Source organism: Mustelus asterias, chromosome 6, assembly GCF_964213995.1.
Source record: "Mustelus asterias chromosome 6, sMusAst1.hap1.1, whole genome shotgun sequence".
NCBI classification, from domain to species: domain Eukaryota; kingdom Metazoa; phylum Chordata; class Chondrichthyes; order Carcharhiniformes; family Triakidae; genus Mustelus; species Mustelus asterias.
In genome coordinates, this window is record NC_135806.1 from 98974534 (window position 1) to 98993882 (window position 19349).

The window sequence follows — 19349 nt, forward strand, 5'->3', positions numbered from 1 at the left end:
CGCTTCCTGAAGTTTATGATAATCTCCTTCGTTTTGTTGACATTGAGGGAAAGATTATTGTTGCCGCACCAGTTCACCAGATTCTCTATCTCATTCCTCTACCAAATCCAAATGATCATTAGAAATATCATTTTTTAATAAATTCCCCCTACTCCTTTCATGCGGTGATCTACACACTTCTGTGTTGCATTAGAGACAAATACAACTCCATAAAAGGAGATTTTAATTGACTTATCCTTTATCAATGACTCATTTTCCTATTCTCTCATGGATTCAGGGTGTAACTATCTTACTTAGTTATCTTATTGATAGTTTAATTATTATCATATATAATTGCTATTACACCAAACAACATTTTTAATTAATTGAAAGGTCTGTCTTTCATTCAATACTATTTTGTAGCTGTCAATTTTCTGCTTTAACATAAATCCCAATTAATAAGTAGGATTTACCCAAATACACCAGTACAGAACTAACTGATTTCCCTTGATTAACAATCTCCAAAATATCCTCCATTTTATTCTTTCATGGGGTGTGGGTGACACCGGCAAAGTCAGCATTTGTTGCCCCTCCTTAATTTCCCTTTAAATCAGAGGGCATTTAAGAGTCAAGCAAATTGTTGCATGTCTCGATTATAGTTTCATGGTCACCGTTACTGAGACTAGCTTTATTGTTCCAGATTTGTTAATTGAATTTAATTTCTACCAGTTGCAAAAGTGGGATTTGAACCTATGACCATCTGGGTATTAGTCTGGATCTCTGGTTTACTCACTCAATGAAATAACCACCAAGCCACGATCTCCCTGAAATGTATGAATCAGAAAAGATTTGGCTTGTCTTTAATTAGGTTTACTTATATATATATTTCTATGTTTTGAAACTAAAAATATTTGCCTTTCTTTGAGCAGGAAGGTGGTGGGGTGCATTGAATGTAACTACATTCTCCCAAGACAATACCTTGTATCTTTAGTACCAGACCTAAGAGCTTTTAGGTAGAGGAATCCACACCTCCCTTTCATACAAGTATAAAAATGTCAAAAACAGTGCAAAGAACTCTTCATTGCAATCATCAACCTAATTCAAATCCGAATAAACCCAATCCCAACAATTCATTCGCACTAATTTAAATCCCAAGAAACCCAATCCCAATCATTCAAAACCCTATCCCAATAATTCACACCCAGTCCCAATAATCGAATTGTACTAATTCAAATCCTAGTACTCCCAATAATCCAATCCCAATAATTCAATCACACTAATTCAAAATTTTAATAATTCTAATAAACTCAATTCCAACAATCCAATTGCACTAATTCAAATCCCAGTAAACTTAATCCCAATAAATGAATTGCACTAATTCAAATCCTAATAATCCCAATAACCCCAATCACAATAACCCCAATCATTTAAACCACAATCACCCCTATAGCCCTAATCCCAATAATTCAAATCCTAATTACAATAACCCGAATACGACTAATCCCAATAATTCAAATCCCAATCACAAAAGATTGAAAAGTTAATCTTTTCACAGTAACTTCATTGCAATATTAATATAAGACTACTTGTGGCACTAATAAATAAACTTTAAACTTAAAATCCCAATAATTCAAATACCAATCCTAATAACCCCACGCCAACAATCATAATAATTCAAATTCAACTCCCAAGCACAATGACCCCACTAATCCCAACAATCCCAATAATTCCAGTCATTCAAATCCCAACCCCCAATAGTCCCAATCTCGACCCCAACAATCCCAATAATTCAAATCCCAACCCCAATAATGCCAATAATCCCAATAAATCCCAACTCCAATAATCCCAATAACCCCAACAATCCCAATAATTCAAATCCCAACCACAATAACCCCAATAACCCCAACAACTCAAATCCCAATCCTAATAGCCCCAATAATTTAAATCCCAACCCCAACAATTCAAATTCCAACCCCAATAATCCCAATTATTCAAATCCCAACCCCAATGACTCCAAAAATCTCAACCCCAATAATCCCAATTATTCAAATCCCAACCTCAATAATCCCAAAAATCCCAACCCCAATAATCCCAACAATCCCAATTATTCAAATCCCAACCCCAATAATTCAAATCCTGACCCAATCATTCAAACCCCAATCTCAATAATCCCAATGATCCCAGTAATTTAAATCTCAGCCCCAATAATCCCCAAAACCCCAATAATTCAAATCCCAACCCCAATAACCCCAAAAATCCCAACCCCAATAATCTCAACAATCCAAATCCCAACCCCAATAACCCCAAAAATCCCAACTCCAACAATCCCAATTATTCAAATCCCAACCCCAATAACATCAATAATTCAAATCCTGACCCCAATCATTCAAATCCCAATCTCAATAATCCCAACAATCGGCATGCTTGGTTTCATCGGTCAGAACATTGAATACAGGAGTTGGGACGTCTTGTTGAAATTGTACAAAACATTGGTAAGGCCACACTTGGAATACTGGTCACCCTATTTTTAGAAAGGATATTATTAAACTAGAAAGAGTGCAGAAAAGATTTACTAGGATGCTACCGGGACTTGATGGATTGAGTTATAAGGAGAGGCTGAATAGACTGGGACATTTTTCTCTGGAGAGTAGGAGGCTGAGGGGTCTATAAAATAATGAGGGGCATAGACATGGTAGATAGTCAATATCTTTTCCCAAAGGTAGGGGAGACTAAAACTAGAGGGCATAGGTTTAAGGTGAGAGGGGAGAGATACAAAAGTGTCCAGAGGGGCATTTTTTTCACACAGAGGGTGGTGAGTGTCTGGAACAAGCTGCCAGAGATAGTAGTAGAGGCGGGTACAATTTTATCTTTTAAAAAGCACTTAGTTACATGGGTACAATGGGTATAGAGGGATATGGGCCAAATGCGGGCAATTGGGATTAGTTTTGGGGTTTTTAAAAAAAGGGCGGCATGGACAAGTTGGGCCGAACGGCCTGTTTCTATGCTGTAAATCTCTATGACTCTAATCCCAATAATTTAAATCCTAGCCTCAATAATCCCCAAAATCCCAACAGTCCTAATTATTCAAATCCCAGCCTCAATAATCCCAAAGCCAGCAATGCCAATCTGATGACGTTCAAACATCAACAGTTCCAACTCCCTCACAGCCAGCTCGCGCTCTCAGCCTCGCGAGATCTCAGCGTATGGCTGACCTGGCAGTTTGAGGATCCGCTGAGCCCCAGAGAGACACCGAGAGAGACAGAGGCCGGACCCAGAGAGGGAGAGCCCCGAGAGACAGAGCCCCGAGAGACAGAGTCAGAGAGGGAGAGGCCGACACCGAGAGACTCTCCTGAGGCAGAGCCGACCCCGCCCTCACACCTTGAACCCGGGCAGGCAGGAACTCGGCGTCCAGAGCGCCATGTCTGCTCCCGGCCGGCTGCCGGCGACGTGGCTCGGCCCCCGGTGAAGAGATGGGGAAGCCCGCAGAGCGAACAGGTGAGTCCCGCCCCGGCCCCCGCTCCATACGGCGTACGGAACCGGCTAGGAAGGGGGAGCATCCGCCACCTATCCCCGGCCCCAGGATTGGCCCCTGACGAAGAAAGGGGGCCATTCAGCCCACCAAGTCCCCGCTGGCAATCCAGTCAGTTGTGATGCCCCTGTGGGGATGCAGTGTGTAGCAGTGTCTGACCCTGAGCTACCTGATCCAGTGGGCTGGGTCCTAGAGTTAGCGACTAACACCTTCCCAGGAAAGATCCTAAATATGGAGCTGTGTTTCCAAGCGTAAAATCCAACAACATTTAAATAACACTTTGGCAATATTGTAAACTTCTCTGTAAATAAAACGAATAAGATTGGCTCCAAAATCTTCCGAGAGGAGGGATCTGAATTATACACTCAATTCTCTTCCTGTATAATAGGTAGCACTGTGTTTTGAACATGACCCAGCCATTAAAGGTACCTGGGGAAACAGAAACATAACAGTAGGTTAACAACATCTTTGATGTTGCATCTGTAGATAGAGAGCATAAAAGTAGAAAAGTACACATGTACACAAACCGAATTAAATAGCGCTTGAAGATCTTTTGAGCAATAGATTTTGGGAAGGGTATATAAACATTTCAAAAGGTGCAAAGCAGATTCCCCAGGGTGATAGCAAGGCCAAGGAAACACAGGGGAACTTTTTCACTGGAATTTTGAGGCAGAGGATTTTGAGACTGATGTGGTAAATAGTAATAATTTTATTAATTGTCTCTGAGCTAATAACAAAGGGGCAGGTGACCTGTCAGAGGTCAGGTGTTGCCCCTCACCTTTTCCGCATGTTTGTATATATTGTAGAATCCCCACTGTGCAGAAGGAGACAATTTGGCCCATTGAGTCTGCACCGACAACAATCCCACCCAGGCCCTATCCCCTTAACCCCATGTATTTACCCTGCTAGTCCCCCTGACACTAAGGGGCAATTTAACGTGACCAATCAACCTAATCCATATATCTTTGGAGCTTGGGAGGAAACCAGAGGACACAGAGGAAACCCACGCAGACACAGGGAGAAAATGCAAACTCCATACAGTGAGCTCAGGCCGGAATTGAACCCGGATGTCTGGCACTGTGAGACAGCAGTGCTAACCACTGTGCCACCGTATATATCTTGGGTTACTAATTACACAGTTAGGTATTTTGGATCTCAGAAATCTGTTTGAACTCAAAATACTCTGAGGTTGTACACAAAAATCTGTCAAACATTCCATCACGGATACATAACCTAGGTAAAAATAAATATATGGTGTATGTTTAGTCATTGAAAACAGGAGGTGTCAGATATGACCCCTTGTTTGTGTTGATCTTAGTCAGCGCAGGAGTTAGGTAGGTGCACCAACTGATGTCAGCACCCTTGGATCAGAGAAGAGAAAATAAAGCGTTCCTCTTCCTCATCTACATCCAGTGAGTGCAGCTGTGAAAATGTGTTTATGAATATTATGTAAAGGAATGTCTGGCTTACTCACCTGGTGCGGGGAGGGGAGGGATGGCGACCTCCTCGTGAACCTGCTCCTGAGCCTGGCGAAATGCGTCATTTACAGGTCCAGGCAGTGGCGATCGAGGGGGCCGTCCATCCTGACTGTCTGCCCCTGTACCGCGGCTACGTTCGTGGCCAGGTGTCCCTGGAGAGGGAGCATGCAGTGTCCACAGGCATGGTTGAAGCCTTCCACGCCCGTTGGGCACCGCAGGGGTTGGGGTGCGTTATCGACCCTGATAATCACATTTTAATTTGATATTTTCAAATTTCCTTTGTACTTTGATTTTTGTTCGGGCTGTTCCCCCTCGTTTTGGGGAGCTGCCCCCTTTTACTTTGTCCTGACTTCATCTGAGTTTGTTTATTTGGTTTGACCTAAAAAGAGGCCAAAGATTGTTGTACATTTGAGTAGAATTCAATGTATTTGACGTGGTTCTAGGTGCGCTGTATTTGTTATAAAATGTTGAATTAATAGAAGTGGTTTATGTTTAAAAATAAATCGTAAGCATTTATCTGTAAAGTGAAAAACATTCTTTACATGGAGAAGTCAATGGATAGAATTGACGTTTTGGTAGGAAAATAGGGAAAGTCTACAATATAGCTGGGTATTGTGATAAGATGACTAGTTTTTGTTTCAAATGAATGTCTTAGAATGGGCTGACTGGTCTTACTCAACTGTACTACTTTTATTCAAGTGAATTATTTGATGATCTTTCTTAAGCCAGTATTAAACTAACTGCATTAAATTTCTTTACAGTTGACCATGGCAGGGAGAAGTCAAACTCGTTTTCTGCCGGCTACTGTTCAGCCGGCATTGGGAAGCAATGTTTATGTGTTTGCAAGTTGCACACCGCCAGAAAATGAACTTTCAGAAGAGGATGCAGAATGTTTTGAACTGAGACCAAGAGGAAAGAAAATACGAAGTACATCTAAAGATCGGTTGGATGATATTGTGTACCTGGTCCGGGAAATTCAAGAGGGTGACACCTTGAATGCACTTGCTTTGCAGTACTGCTGTACTGTAAGTGATGATTTGAGTCATAACGTAAAGGATTATTACAAAGAAGAGGTGGAAGGAATGGTAAACAAAGCTATAGGCAGAAAATAGGATTGAAATATGCAGAGAGTGAAGTAAAGGGATAGTACAATCTGGTTTAAAGAATATGCTAAAGGTGACAAGTACACAAAGGTTTTGTTGGAGAAAATGAGTCATAGTGGCTGTAAAATAGAAACATAGAAAAACTACAGCACAAAACAGGCCCTTCGGCCCTACAAGGTGTGCCGAACATATCCCTACCTTTTAGGCCTACCTATAACCCTCCATCCTATTAAGCCCATGTACTCATCCAGGAGTCTCTTAAAAGACCCTATTGAGTTTGCCTCCACCACCACTGACGGTAGCCGATTCCAATCGCCCATTACCCTCTGTGTGAAAAACTTCCCCCTAACATTTCCCCTGTACCTACCCCCCAGCACCTTAAACCTGTGTCCTCTCAGAGCAGCCATTTCCACCCTGTGAAAAAGCCTCTGAGAGTCCACCCGATCTATGCCTCTCAACATCTTATATACCTCTATTAGGTCTCCTCTCATCCTACGTCTCTCCAAGGAGAAAAGACCGAGCTCCCTCAGCCTATCCTCATAAGGCATGCCACTCAATCCAGGCAACATCCTTGTAAATCTCCTCTGCACCCTTTCAATCTTTTCCACATCCTTCCTGTAATGAGGCGACCAGAACTGAGCACAGTACTCCAAGTGGGATCTGACGAGGGTCTTAAATAGCTGCAACATTATTCCCAGACTCCTAAACTCAATCCTTCGATTGATAAAGGCCAGCACACCATACGCCTTCTTAACCACCTCCTCCACCTGCGGGGCCGATTTTAGAGTCCTATGGACCCGGACCCCAAGGTCCTTCTGATCCTCTGCAGTACTAAGAGTCTTTCCCTTAATATTGTACTCCTTCATCCCATTTGACCTGCTAAAATGGACCACTACACATTTATCTGAGTTGAAGTCCATCTGCCACTTCTCCGCCCAGTCTTGCATCCTATCTATGTCCCTCTGTAACTTCTGACATCCCTCCAGACTATCCACAACCCCACCAAGCTTCGTGTCATCGGCAAACTTACCAACCCATCCCTCCACTTCCTCATCCAGGTCATTTATGAAAATGACAAACAGCAAGGGTCCCAGAACAGATCGCTGGGGCACACCACTGGTGACCGACCTCCATTTAGAAAAAGACCCATCTATACACACTCTCTGCCTCCTTTGGGCAAGCCAGTTCTGGATCCACAGGGCAGCAGCCCCTTGGATCCCATGCCCTCTCACTTTTTCCAGAAGCCTTGCATGGGGTACCTTATTGAACGCCTTGCTAAAATCCATATAAACCACATCTACCGCTTTCCCTTCGTCCATGTGTTTAGTCACATTTTCGAAGAACTCCACCAGGCTCGTAAGGCACGATCTGCCTTTGACAAAGCCGTGCTGAGTATTCTTGAGCATACTAAACCTCTCTAAATGCTCATAAATCCTGTCCCTCAGGATCTTCTCCATCAGCTTACCAACCACTGAAGTTAGACTCACCGGTCGGTAATTTCCTGGGCTATCCCTATTCCCCTTCTTGAAAATAGGAACCACATCCGTAATCCTCCAATCCTCCGGTACCTCTCCCGTCTCCATCAACGACGCAAAGATCATTGCCAGGGGCTCTGCAATCTCTTCCCTCGCCTCCCACAGTAACCTGGGGTTCATCCCATCCGGACCCGGCGACTTATCTATCTTGATGCCACTCAAAGATTCCAGCACAACCTCTTAAAGTCCACATACTCAATCTTTTCAGTCCACCGCAAGCCCGCAGTACACCCACCCAGGTCCTTTTCCTCTGTGAAAACCGAGGCAAAATACTCATTAAGCACCTCTGCCATTTCTACTGGTTCCGCACAGACTTTCCTGCCTTCAACTTTTATAGGCCCTATTCCTTCACGTCTCATCCTTTTACTTTTCACATATTTATAGAATGCCTTAGGGTTCTCCTTAATCCTATCTGCCAAGGCCTTCTCGTGACCCCTTCTGGCTCTCCTAATTTCCTTCTTTAGTCCCTTCCTACAAGCCGTATACTCATCCAGATCCCTATCTTCGCCAAGCTCTCTGAACCTTTTGTACGCTTTCCTTTTCTTCGCGACTAGGTCTCGCACAGCTTTCGTGCACCACGGTTCCTTTAACCTGTCTGCTCGGAACGTTGTCCTGTAGAACTCTGGACAGACATTCCTTGAAAATCTGCCACCTCTCTTCAGTACATTTCCCCAAGAATACCTCCTTCCAATTTACTCCTCTAATTTGCTGCCTTATGTCTTCGTATTTCCCCTTACTCCATATAAATGCTTTCCTAGCTAGCCTGATCCTCTCTTTTTCCAATGCAAGCATAAAGGAGATAGGGTTGTGATCGCTATCCCCAAGATGCTCTCTCACTGAGAGATCTGACACCTGCCCAGGTTCATTGGTCAGTATCAGATCAAGTACAGCCTCTTGTAGGCTTGTCCACATGCTATGTCAGGAAACCCATAGAACCATAGAAAATTACAGCTCAGAAACAGGCCTTTTGGCCCTTCTTGTCTGTGCCGAACCATTTTTTGCCTAGTCCCATTGACCTGCACTTGGACCATATCCCTCCACACGCCTCGCATCCATGAACCCGTCCAAGTTTTTCTTAAATGTTAAAAGTGACCCCACATTTACCACTTTATCCGGCAGCTCATTCCACAGTCCCACCACTCTCTGCGTGAAGAAGCCCCCCCTAATATTCCCTTTAAACTTTTCTCCTTTCACCCTTAACCCATGCCCTCTGGTTTTTTTTCTCCCCTAGCCTCAGCGGAAAAAGCCTGCTTGCATTCACTCTATCTATACCCATCAAAATCTTATACACCTCTATCAAATCTCCCCTCAATCTTCTATGCTCCAGGGAATAAAGTCCCAACCTATTCAATCTCTCTCTGTAACTCAGCTTCTCAAGTCCTGGCAACATCCTTGTGAACCTTCTCTGCACTCTTTCAACCTTATTTACATCCTTCCTGTAACTAGGTGACCAAAACTGTACACAATACTCCAAATTCGGCCTCACCAATGCCTTATATAACCTTACCATTACACTCCAACTTTTATACTCGATACTCCGATTTATAAAGGCCAATGTACCAAAGGCACTCTTTACGACCCTATCCACCTATGACGTCACTTTTAGGGAATTCTGTACCTGTATTCCCAGATCCCTCTGTTCAACTGCACTCTTCAGAGTCCTACCATTTACCCTGTACGTTCTACTTTGGTTTGTCCTTCCAATGTGCAATATCTCTCACTTGTCTGCGTTAAATTCCATTAGCCATTTTTCAGCCCATTTTTCTAGTTGGTCCAAATCCCTCTGCAAGCTTTGAAAACCTTCCTCACTGTCCACTACACCTCCAATCTTTGTATCATCAGCAAACTTGCTGATCCAAACCCTTCTGAACACACCTAACGAACTCCTCCCCATCCAACCCCCTTACCCTAGGGATATTCCAATCTATGTTTGGCAAATTAAAGTCTCCCATCACAACTCTGCTATTATTGCATCTCTCCAGGATCTGTTTCCCTATCTGCTCCTCCACCTCCCTGTTACTATTGGGCGGCCTATAGAAAACTCCCAGCAAAGTGATCAAACTCCCAGCAAAGTGATCACACTCCCAGCAAAGTGGCTCATTCAGTTCACAACTGCAGAGGTGAATGAGACTCGCAGACTTCATCGACAATTTTTACAGTACAGAAGGAGGCCATTCGGCCCCTTGAATCTGCACTGGCTCTCCAGGAATTCTGCCTAATCCCACTCCCCTGCCATATCCTCGTACCCTTGCACATTCTTTTCAGATAGCAGTCCAATCCCCTTTTGAATACCGCAATCGAACCTGTCTCCGCCACCCTCTCAAGAAGTTTGTTCCAGATTTCAGCCACCACCCCTGAGTGAAAAAAAATTCTTCACATCACTTCTACACCTTTTGCCTATTATTTTGAACTTCTGCCTTCTAGTTCTTGATGCACTATTACGAGGGAACAGTTCCTCACTATTTACCCTGTCCATCCCCCTCAGGATCTTGAACACCTCTATCAAATCTTCTCTCAGCCTTTTTTCCCCAAGGAAAACAGTCCCAACCTTTCCAATCTATCTTTATAGCTACAGTTGTTTATCTCTGGAATCATTCTTGTGAATCTCCTCTGTACACTGTCCCATGCCTTCACATCCTTCCTCAAGTATAGCACACAGCACTGGACTCCAGATCAGGCCAACTTGTGTTTTATACAAGTTCAACATTTTTAAAAATTCATTAATGGGACATGGGCATCGCTGACTGGCCAGCATTTATTGCCCATCTCCAGTTGCCTTTGGAGGGCAGTTGAGAGTCAACCATGTTGCTGTGGCTCTGGAGTCACATGTAGGCCAGACCAGGTAAGGAAGACACATTTCCTTCCCTAAAGGACATTAGTGAACCAACTGAGTTTTTCTGACAATCACAGTGGTTTCATGGTCATCAGTAGATTCTTAATTCCAAGTATTTTTTATTGAATTCAAATTCCACCATCTGCTATGGTGGGATTTGAATCCGGTCCCCAGAACATTAATTGAGTTTCTGGATTAATAGTCTACAGACAATGCCACTAGGCCATCGTCTCCTTGCTCCTATACCCTGTGTCCTTATTAATAAAACTTGGGTATCATGGACGGGATTCTCTGGCCTCGCTCACCCGGAAACCGGAAAATCCCGCCCAAGGTCAACGGATCTTTTCATGATCTTCCCTCGCTCACTCCAATTCCTGTGGTGGGTGTGACAGTAAAATTAGCCCCTATATGCTTTATTAACTGCTCTGTCAACATGCCCTGCCACCTTCTATGACTTGTGTACATATGTACTTGAGGCCCATTTGTTCTTGCACCTCCTTTAGAATTTCTCCCTTTATTTTATACTGTCTCTACATATTCTTCCTGCCAAAATGAATCATCTCATCTTATCTGCATTGAACTTCATCTGCTACTTGTCTGCCCTATCCACCAATATACCTACGTCTTTTTGAAGTTCAAGAGTACCCTCATCACAGTTGACAACGCTTTCAATCTCCATATTATCTGCAAATTGTGAAATCATGCCCTGCACACCACAATCTAGGTCATTAATAAAGCAGGAAGAGCAAAGGTCCAACACTTATCCCTGGGGAGATACGCTACAAACCTTTCACCAACTTGACTTGTAAGAAAATGCAGAAAGGAGTTCCACTGGTGATTTTTGTAGTGCAGTGCTTTTGTTAAATCACACATTTCGCAATATTGTTAGGATCAATACTTTAGGAAATAATACTAGAATAAAAACACAAATAAAATCTTTATTTTTCCAAAAATAGATCAGTGCCTTGAAATAAGAGTAACATTTTTATGCATCTCCTGCATTTTTTTTGCTTTTTAAAAAAATAGTAAATGGAATAAAATGAAAAAGACTAAATGGCCCAGGTCTTCTGATCCCTGGATATTCAGAGAAAGAATGGACACTGCAAAATATGCTACAGGATCTGTAAGTCCCAATGCAAGGATTCAGTGAGAATTGCCCAGGAAGTTTATATTCTGCCCCCTGGGAGCCTCCAAAAAACTGTCCACTCTTCAGTTAGAGTCTGAGACTTTGAGTAGTTCCAACTTACTTATCTGGTTAGTTCCCCAGGAAATGTTAGTTAGGAAATAACCTACTCTAAGACCTAAGTAATTACAAAATTGACCCTCCCCAAAGACTCGCACTGACTGTGTACCCTGCTCCTGAATAACCTCCAAACCGCCCCCAACTGCCTCCCTGATCCGATCTGACTAGCTGCCCACCACCTGACTCCTCCTCACCCTCAACTATTCCCTGATCCACCCTGACTAACCCCCAGAACAGTTAGCCACTCACCAACCTGCCACTTCACTTACCTGCCACTTTACCCACCCCATCCTTTGACCCACTTACATTTTTCTGTCTGTAGCTTTCCAAAGTAGCTTTAGGATACTTAAACTTTTTACTTGCTGGAATATGGCATTTAGTGCTGTAAAAAAGGGAGCATTGTGAGTACTATTGCCACAAGGACCACAACCATTCCAATGCAACAAGGAATAGGCATTAAACACATGCTTGGCAGCATCACCCATTTCCTGAAGAAAAAAATAAGAAAATATCTGATGTTGAAACCCTCTTATTGATCCACCAAGCAGTAAATTAAGTTTGAAGATCCCTCCTTAACTTCATTCACGAGAACACAGAAAGTCCAGGTTTTTCCAAGTCTTTCATCATAACCATATCTTCTCATCTTGGATAGCATCCCAGTAAATCTGTATTGCATGTTACCAATATCCTTTCTGTGACAGGGTACCCAAAACTATTCATTGATTGCACTCACCAACTTGTACATACGCATCATAACCTCTGCTTTTGGACTTTGTACCCCAAATATGGCATTGATAGGGTTAATCCTTTTTCTAATCCAAATTTAAATCCCAACGTGCAGCACTGCCCATTTGGCAGTCCTGTGTGTACTTGTAATTAATTGTTAATGTTTTTGTGTGTGCATTTTAAATTAAAAGCAAAAACTGCATCAAGAATGCAGTGTTATGTTTGATATGACAAAAGCAGCACCTTTAAGAATACAGTGATACTATTTTATAATGCTATTTGGTAAATGTTTTACAAATTGGATATTTTCAAATCTGAACAAAAAATAATGAATAACTTGAGTTAGTTGGTTGCATGTATGCTTTTTGTTTGCATTCTAGTAAATGCATGTTCTTATTTTAAAATTGTGCAACATTTAAGCTGCCAAAAATGAAAGTTTGAACAAGTTTGATACGTTTTTAAAAATATTCAGTTTTTCTATTCTTACCTTCACACTTCCTTACATAATACTCCATCTGTCAACTTGCTGTACACTCAGTTAATCTGTCTATATCTCTTTGTAGCCTCATCTAGCTTTGTGTCATCAACAAATTTAGATACATTTCTCTCTGTCTATGTCTAAGTCATTAATATAGATTGTAAATAACTCAGGCTCAGCACTGATCCTTGTGGCATTTCACGAGTCACAGCCTGTCAATTTGAAATTGCCTGTATATCCCTACTGTCTGTTTCCAGTATGTTGACCAATCCTCTGTCCGTGTTAATATATTCAAACCCCCCCCTCCAACACCACACACACACACACACACACAGCTGCATGACCCCTTATCTTGTGTGTTAACCTTTTTCTGAAACTTCTGGAAATCAAAGTAAACTTACGCATACTGGTTCACCCACCTTCCAAGTTACATCCTCAAAAAATCAAATTAATTTGTCAAAACAAAATTTTCCTTTGTAAAACCACGTTGACTTGTTCTAATCATACTTGGCTTTTCTAAGTACATTGTTAAGACCTCCTTAATAGTAGAATCCTAATGTCAGTCTAATTGGCTTGTAGTTCCCTGTTTTCTTTCTCCTTTCTTGAAAAGTGTGAACATCCAATCTGCTGAAACCATTCTAGAATCTATGGAATTTTGAAAAATCATACCCAGCACATCTCTGCAACTATCTCTTTTCGATCCCTAGGATGTACATAAGAACATAAGAAATAGGAGCAGGAGTAGGCCATCTAGCCCCTCGAGCCCCTAGAGCCTGCCCCGCCATTCAATAAGATCATGGCTGATCTGAAGTGGATCAGTTCCACTTACCCGTCTGATCCTTATAACCCCTAATTCCCTTACCGATCAGGAATCCATCTATCCGTGATTTAAACATATTCAACGAGGTAGCCTCCACCACTTCAGTGGGCAGAGAATTCCAGAGATTCACCACCCTCTGAGAGAAGAAGTTCCTCCTCAACTCTGTCCTAAACTGACCTCCCTTTATTTTGAGGCTGTGCCCTCTAGTTCTAGTTTCCTTTCTAAGAGGAAAGAATCTCTCCGCCTCTACCCTATCCAGCCCCTTCATTATCTTATAGGTCTCTATAAGATCTCCCCTCAGCCTTCTAAATTCCAACGAGTACAAACCCAATCTGCTCAGTCTCTCCTCATAATCACCACCCCTCATCTCCGGTATCAACCTGGTGAACCTTCTCTGCACTCCCTCCAAGGCCAATATATCCTTCCGCAAATAAGGGGACCAATACTGCACACAGTATTCCAGCTGCAGCCTCACCAATGCCCTGTACAGATGCAGCAAGACATCTCTGCTTTTAAGGGCGGCATGGTAGCACAGTGGTTAGCACTGCTGCTTCACAGCTCCAGGGTCCCGGGTTCGATTCCCGGCTCGGGACACTGTCTGTGTGGAGTTTGCACATTCTCCTCGTGTCTGCGTGGGTTTCCTCCGGGTGCTCCGGTTTCCTCCCACAGTCCAAAGATGTGCGGGTTAGGTTGATTGGCCAGGTTAAAAAAAAAATTGCCCCTTAGAGTCCTGGGATGTGTAGGTTAGAGGGATTAGCGGGTAAAATATGTGGGGGTAGGGCTTGGGTGGGATTGTGGTCGGTGCAGACTCGATGGGCCGAATGGCCTCCTTCTGCACTGTAGGGTTTCTATGATTTCTATGATATTCTATCCCCCTTGCGTTATAGGCCAACATCCCATTTGCCTCTTGATCACCTGTTGCACCTACAGACTGGGTTTTTGTAGGCCATGAAGTTTTGTCAGATTTTATTCCCTTGAGTTTCTTCTGTATTTTTTCTCTGCAGATGTTAAGTGGCTCAAATTCCTTGCTCTTATTAGTCCTAGGTTACTCTCTTTCTCTATGTAACTTGTGCCTTCTACTGTGAAGACAGGCAGAAACTATTTGTTCAGTACATTTTCATAAATGACCTGGATGAGGAAGTGGAGGGATGGGTTGGTAAGTTTGCTGACGACACCAAGGTAGGTGGTGTTGTGGATAGTTTGGAGGGATGTCAGAAGTTGCAGCGAGACATAGATAGAATGCAAGACTGGGCGGAGAAGTGGCAGATGGACTTCAACCCGGATAAGTGTGTAGTGATCCATTTTGGCAGATCCAATGGGATGGAGCAGCAGTATAAAATGAAGGGTACCATTCTTAGCAGTGTAGAGGATCAGAAGGACCTTGGGGTCCGGGTCCATAGGACTCTTAAATCGGCCTCGCAGGTGGAGGATGCGGTCAAGAAGGCGTATGGCGTACTAGCCTTCATTAATCGAGGGATTGAGTTTAGGAGTCGGGAGATAATGCTGCAGCTTTATAGGACCCTGGTTAGACCCCACTTGGAGTACTGCGCGCAGTTCTGGTCACCTCATTACAGGAAAGATGTTGAAGCCATTGAAAGGGTGCAGAGGAGATTTACAAGGATGTTGCCTGGATTGGGGGGCATGCCTTATGAGGATAGGTTGAGGGAGCTTGGTCTCTTCTCCCTGGAGAGACGAAGGATGAGAGGTGACCTGATAGAGGTTTACAAGATGTTGAGGGGTCTGGATAGGGTGGACTCTCAGAGGCTATTTCCAAGGGCTGAAATGGTTGCTACGAGAGGACACAGGTTTAAGGTGCTGGGGGGTAGGTACAGGGGGGATGTCAGGGGTAAGTTTTTCACTCAGAGGGTGGTGGGTGAGTGGAATCGGCTGACGTCGGTGGTGGTGGAGGCAAACTCGTTGGGGTCTTTTAAGAGACTTCTGGATGAGTACATGGGATTTAATGGGATTGAGGGCTATAGATAGGCCTAGAGGTGGGAATGTGATCGGCGCAACTTGTGGGCCGAAGGGCCTGTTTGTGCTGTGGCTTTCTATGTTCTATGTTCTATGTTCTATTTCCTTATTTCCCATGGCAATTTCTCTGCTTCTAAGGGACCAGTGTTTACTTTAGCTAAAAGCTTACTTTTTATATACTTGTAAGATTACCACGATAGTTGATAATATCATAATCTCTCTCACCTCATTCTCCTAATTCAGTTATTACTCCTGTAGTCCCCACTCCCCCTTGCTTACAGTTGAAAAATCCCACTCAAACAAACCATGCTGTCTCAATAAAGAACACAAAAATAGGAGCAGGAGTATACCATAAGGCTAGTTGAGCCTGCTCTGTCATTCAATACGATCATGGACTTAAGTTCCATTTTCCCATCACTCCCCTATCCCTTAATTCCCCAAGAGCCCAAAAATCTGTCTATCCCAGTCTTAAATGTAGTCAACGATGGAGCATCTGTAACCAATAAGGAGAGAATTCCGGTGATTAATAATCTTAAAACAAAGTTGCAAGTTGACTTGTTTAAGTCCATTTTGAAAAAAAATAAAAATATGGATTCAACAATGCAACTGGATATCACAATCAAAATGATGAAAGTTATTTTTATTTTTCCATTGAGAATGCAGAGTAGCAAAATCGAAGATTAAAATCTGAATCTTGAGGAGCAGGAAAATGGTGGAGGGTCAAAATACAGGCACAGAAATCTTACCTACAGCAAATCAAAATTGGGCCCCAAGAATAAAAGAACAGATGTAATACTTTTGGCAGCAACAACTCGTATTTGCTGTCTCAAATTGTTAATAGGATTTTGATTTAAAGTATCATCTAATATATTCAATAATTATGTGCAGTTGCTTATCTGAGATTGAAATACTTATCAACTTTGATGTTAGAATCGTAATCTGATTGATGTGCATTTATTCCCCCTCCTGATGGTGAAGAGATGTGGGTGAAAAATTTTTTGAAATAATAAAATGGACATACAGCCCTGGAATGATTGTTTTGTTACTAAATATTTAAATTTAATTTTCAGGTTGCCGATATCAAGAGGGTTAATAATCTTATCAATGACCAGGACTTCTTTGCTCTCAGATCTGTCAAGATTCCTGTGAAAAAGATCACTTTACTGAGCGACACGCACAGCCCAGTCAAATCAAGACTAGTTCCACGTCCTGCCTTGGAATCTAATGCACAGCTTCAGGAATCTAATACTGCTGTCGATTCCTCTTCCTCAAATGAAAATGCTGATAACTTTCTCCGAGAGGTTGATAAAGATATAGAAAGGATAGTGAAATCAAATGATACCACTAGAGAGCATTTAAATGAGGTCGTTTCAGCTTTATCTACACAACCGTTTTATCAAGCAGCTGATCGGAAAACCTTGCCACGAAAAGATCCCCATTATGGAGCTGATTGGGGTATAGGCTGGTGGAATGCAGTGATGATAATGTTAGTAGTTGGAATTGTTACACCTGTGTTTTATCTTCTCTACTATGAAGTCCTGGTAAAAGTTGAGACAAGCCATCATTCTACCGTGGAATCAACAAACCTACCTGTTACTCAGCCTGCACAGCAAGAGCCAAAGTATACCTTTGAAATTAATCCCATGAAAAGGACTAAAGTGGCCTCAAAGGAGGCCCTTGAGCATGTGAACTCAAAAGTTCACATGACTGTCACCTGACCTTAACAATCCAGCACATAACGCAATGTGCAATGCAAATGTAAAAATACTTTGTCCAATAGCCTCTCGTTGCAATGGAGAGAAACTGGGGAAATTGCATTATGCTACAAATGTTCATATATTTAGCACAAAAGTGAACCACTTTTTGCAAAATAATTGATTGAGCAGTTGAGACTTGCCTTCCAATGTTATGGGACATGGTAACATACAAAATAACATATTGAATTTTCTGAATTTAAAGCAACTAGAATTTTGTGCCTTAGTCAATTGATAATAGCATTAATAATTGAACTTTGGTTAATATTGTAGTTCTAAACAGCCACTTTGTGTTATTCATTAACCAATGTCTTCCTTTAAATAACTACCTGTCCTTGATTAGCTTTGTTAAATGCATTTCTAAGTTTGAAGTGATCAAGATTTGTTCTGTGGTCCAACTATCCTCTCAAATGAAATTATATTAGCTATTGAATTGCAACACCATTTGTGTTTAAGGATTCTGTAAAATTTTAATATGTAATTTAAAATGTTAAAAATTAAAACCAATGTCAAAAATTGCATTTAGCATTATCATCATGGGGCAGCATGGTGGCATAGTGGTTAGCATTGCTGCCTCACAGCACCAGGGACCCAGGTTCGATTCTCAGCTTGGGTCATTGTCTGTGCAGAGTCGGCATGTTCTCCTGTGCCTGCGTGGGTTTCTTCCCACAGTCCAAAGACATGCTGGTTAGGTGCATTGGCTATGCTAAATCCTCCCTCAGTGTACACGAACAGGTGCCAGAGTGTGGCGACGAGGGGATTTTCACAGTAACTTCATTGCAGTGTTAATGTAAGCTTACTTGTGACACTAATAAATAAACTTTAATTTTCACTTCATCTTACCTGTGTTTTTTTGTAAAACCAGCGATGATTAATGAAATAGGATGGCACATTGGTTAACACTGCTGCCTTGCAGTGCCATGGACCCGGGTTCAATTCCAGCCTTGGATGACTGTGTGGAGTTTGCATATTCTCTCCGTGCCTGCGTAGGTTTCCTCCCATTGTCCAAAGATGTGCAGGTTAGGTGGATTGGCCATGCTAAATTGCCCCATAGTGTCGCAAGATGTGCAGGTTAGGCAGAGTAGTGGGATAAATGCGTGAGGTTAGGGGGATAGGATGGGGGGTCAGCCTGGGTAAGATGCTGTATCGGAGAGTCAGTGCAGACTTGATGGGTCAAATGGCCGCCTCCTGCACACATTCCAAATGTCACAAAACATGTTGTCTTAATCTTATCTGTTCATATAAAGGAATTCTGTTACGTAAAAATTAATAGTTTAATATAAAAACGTATTTATTGACTTAAATTACCATAATTGAGAACATGCGGATGTTTTATTTGTGTTGAGCTGTTGAAAGTTAATGTCATACGTAAGTTATTGATTCTGTAGCTCAAAGCTGGAGATCATAATTGTGAAGAAAGGATTAAATGACTCTAAATTACTGATATTGCGTATCAAAATGTGGCTATTGAAGAATGAAACTCTGACATTTACGCCGGTTATATTTTCTTAAAGCTTTCGAACAAAATTGTATTCTTTAACTTTTAAAATAAAAATTAAAACCCTTTTATGCACAATGTATTTCTCATTTATATTTAACGTTCAGTGAGTCAAGACATTAGCCCCAACATTCTTGGCATTGGGATTTGTTAGGAGAATAAAGAGTTAATGTCCCGATTTCAACCCTGTCAGCAAAATCTCGTATGCTGACAACTGCTACGGACAATGGAGACAGCCTGTCTACATGGAAGGATAACCATGTCAAAACATAATTAAATTAGATCCGTGCCCAAGACATAGCGTGAATGATTAACCATTAAACTTGTTTTCTTGAGCTGCGAACAATAGAACTTGTATTGCACAAGACTGCTCTAAACATCACGTACTGGGCCGAATACTCA

General features: G+C 42.2%; 1 protein-coding gene across 2 annotated transcripts; it reads left to right on the plus strand.

Moving 5' to 3' along the window:
- Positions 1-3167: 3167 nt before the first annotated feature.
- On the plus strand, positions 3168-19025 carry lysmd3 (LysM, putative peptidoglycan-binding, domain containing 3). Of its 2 annotated transcripts, none has more exons than XM_078214796.1 (3): positions 3168-3474; positions 5748-6011; positions 16766-19025. In XM_078214796.1, the coding sequence occupies exons 2-3, from the start codon at positions 5754-5756 to the stop codon at positions 17411-17413; spliced, it is 906 nt and encodes a 301-aa protein (XP_078070922.1). In that variant the 5' UTR covers positions 3168-3474; positions 5748-5753; the 3' UTR covers positions 17414-19025. The 2 variants fall into 2 exon arrangements, with proteins under 2 accessions (XP_078070922.1, XP_078070923.1); XM_078214797.1 differs by having other exon boundaries at positions 3191-3474; positions 5748-6071.
- The last annotated feature ends 324 nt before the right edge of the window (positions 19026-19349 follow it).

What these genes read in the sequence shown, in the direction of transcription:
- lysmd3 (XM_078214797.1), top strand. Translation starts at nt 5,754, where the DNA reads ATGGCAGGGAGAAGTCAAACTCGTTTTCTGCCGGCTACTGTTCAGCCG. An exon ending in AAGAAGAGGTGGAAGGAATG is followed by an intron (nt 6,072 to 16,765) that starts GTAAACAAAGCT and finishes TTTAATTTTCAG; the next exon opens with GTTGCCGATATCAAGAGGGT.